The sequence below is a fragment of the Falco naumanni genome, unplaced genomic scaffold, assembly GCF_017639655.2.
Source record: "Falco naumanni isolate bFalNau1 unplaced genomic scaffold, bFalNau1.pat scaffold_46_arrow_pat_ctg1, whole genome shotgun sequence".
Lineage (NCBI taxonomy): Eukaryota > Metazoa > Chordata > Aves > Falconiformes > Falconidae > Falco > Falco naumanni.
The window spans coordinates 93,131-94,960 of NW_024427526.1; the positions used below are offsets into that span (position 1 = coordinate 93,131).

The 1,830-nt window shown below is 55.2% G+C and overlaps 1 protein-coding gene across 1 annotated transcript; it reads right to left on the reverse strand.

Moving 5' to 3' along the window:
- Positions 1-590: 590 nt before the first annotated feature.
- Positions 591-1,529, reverse strand: LOC121082240 (olfactory receptor 14J1-like). Its single transcript, XM_040581595.1, has one exon. It carries the CDS (start codon positions 1,524-1,526, stop codon positions 591-593), a length of 936 nt encoding a protein of 311 aa, XP_040437529.1. The 5' UTR covers positions 1,527-1,529.
- Between the last annotated feature and the right edge of the window lie 301 nt (positions 1,530-1,830).

A 1,830-nucleotide genomic window follows, 5' to 3' on the forward strand; every position in this document is an offset into this window, starting at 1 on the left:
CATTTAGAATTGCAATGGAGTTGGGTATCACTGAGCCACTAAGGATGACAGAGGTGACCATGCAGCAAATGTTCCTCGTAGGGACTGGGGTGTACAACAAGCAAAGGAAATGACTGGTGCTTAGGACATCTTGGGGCACCTGGGGCAGCTTCCCCTGGATGGATATCCAAGGAACATGGCACTGAGCAGAGCCCTGTGTCCCACCCGATTACTGCCTTGCTTCCTTCACCGTGACCCAAGGATTTACACCAGGACACCCTGCCGTGTGCCCCCACCCTGTTATTTGCCCCAACTTTGCACACTCACACAGCTGAGCTCTACACTGGTGCTTTACTCTCCTGGGAACTTGATAGATATCGCCACTACACAAGCCCCTTAAATTATCGAGATGTGACACAGGAGTCCAGCTGCACCACCCTGGATGCAAAAGTACAAAAGCCTCTGGGTCAGGCAGGCTGGGTTCATTCCTTTGAGGAAGTGGAGTGCATGCAAACATTCTAGGAGCAACACAATTGTGACATTAAAAGTGCTAAATTCACAGGATGTTCCAGAGATGACCAGGAGACACCTTGTGAAGAGATTGAGGCAGTTCAGTGCTGCTGAGAGAAACCTGACTGCATCAGCTTCTTCAGTGCGTCCTTCAGCTCCTGGTTCCTCATGCTGTAGATGAAGGGGTTCAGTGCTGGAGGCACCACCAAGTACAGAACTGACACCACCAGGTCCAGGGATGAGGAGGAGAGGGAAGGGAGATTCAGGTAGGCAAAAATGGCAGTGCTGACAAAGAGGGAGACCACGGCCAGGTGAGGGAGGCACGTGGAAAAGGCTTTGTGCCGTCCCTGCTCAGAGGGGATCCTCAGCACAGCCCTGAAGATCTGCACGTAGGACAGAACAATGAAAACAAAACATCCACAGGCTAAACAGGAACTAATGACAAGTAGCCCCACTTCCCTGAGGTAGGTGTGTGAGCAGGAGAGCTTGAGGATCTGTGGGATTTCACAGAAGACCTGTCCCAGGGCATTGCCTTGGCAGAGCGGCAGTGACAGTGTATTGGCCGTGTGCAGCGCAGCATTGAGAAACCCACTGGCCCAGGCAGCTGCTGCCATGTGGACACAAGCTCTGCTGCCCAGCAGGGTCCCGTAGTGCAGGGGCTGGCAGATGGCCACAAAGCGGTCATAGGCCATGACGGTGAGGAGAGAACACTCTGCTGAAAGGAAAAAGACAATCAAGTAGAGCTGTGCCGCACATCCTGAGTAGGAGATGTCCCTGGTGTCCCAGAGGGAGTTGGCCATGGCTTTGGGGACAATGGTGGAGATGGAGCCCAGGTCGAGGAGGGAGAGGTTGAGGAGGAAGAAGTACATGGGGGTGTGCAGGTGGTGGTTGCACACTACGGTGGTGATGATGAGTCCGTTGGCCATGAGGGCAGCCAGGTAGATGCCCAGGGAGAGCCAGAAGTGCAAGAGCTGCAGCTCCCGTGTGTCTGCAAATGCCAGGAGGAGGAACTGGGTGATGGAGCTGCTGTTGGACATCTGCTGCCTCCAACCATAGGGTCCTCTTTATAGAGCAAAAATAGTGGCAAGTCAAGAAAGATTTCTTTGAGCGAAGTGAAAACCCTTTCTCCTAGATGCGTCCCCGGTGCCCCATGTCCCCCCCTCTGCCGTTCCTAGGAGAGCTCCCTTCCGAGCCGTGGCTGGAGCTGTGCTGAGTGCTGCCCGAGTGTGCTGTGAGGAGCAGGGGCTGTGCCCGCTGGCTGCCCAGCAGTGAGCCCTGCTCTGCAGCAGGGGCTTCATGGGAACCCTGGGGGCAGGGGCCAGTCCTGGCCTTGCCCTGGCT

Coding starts and splice junctions, on each gene's coding strand:
- LOC121082240 (XM_040581595.1), bottom strand. CDS start 1,526: ATGTCCAACAGCAGCTCCATCACCCAGTTCCTCCTCCTGGCATTTGCA.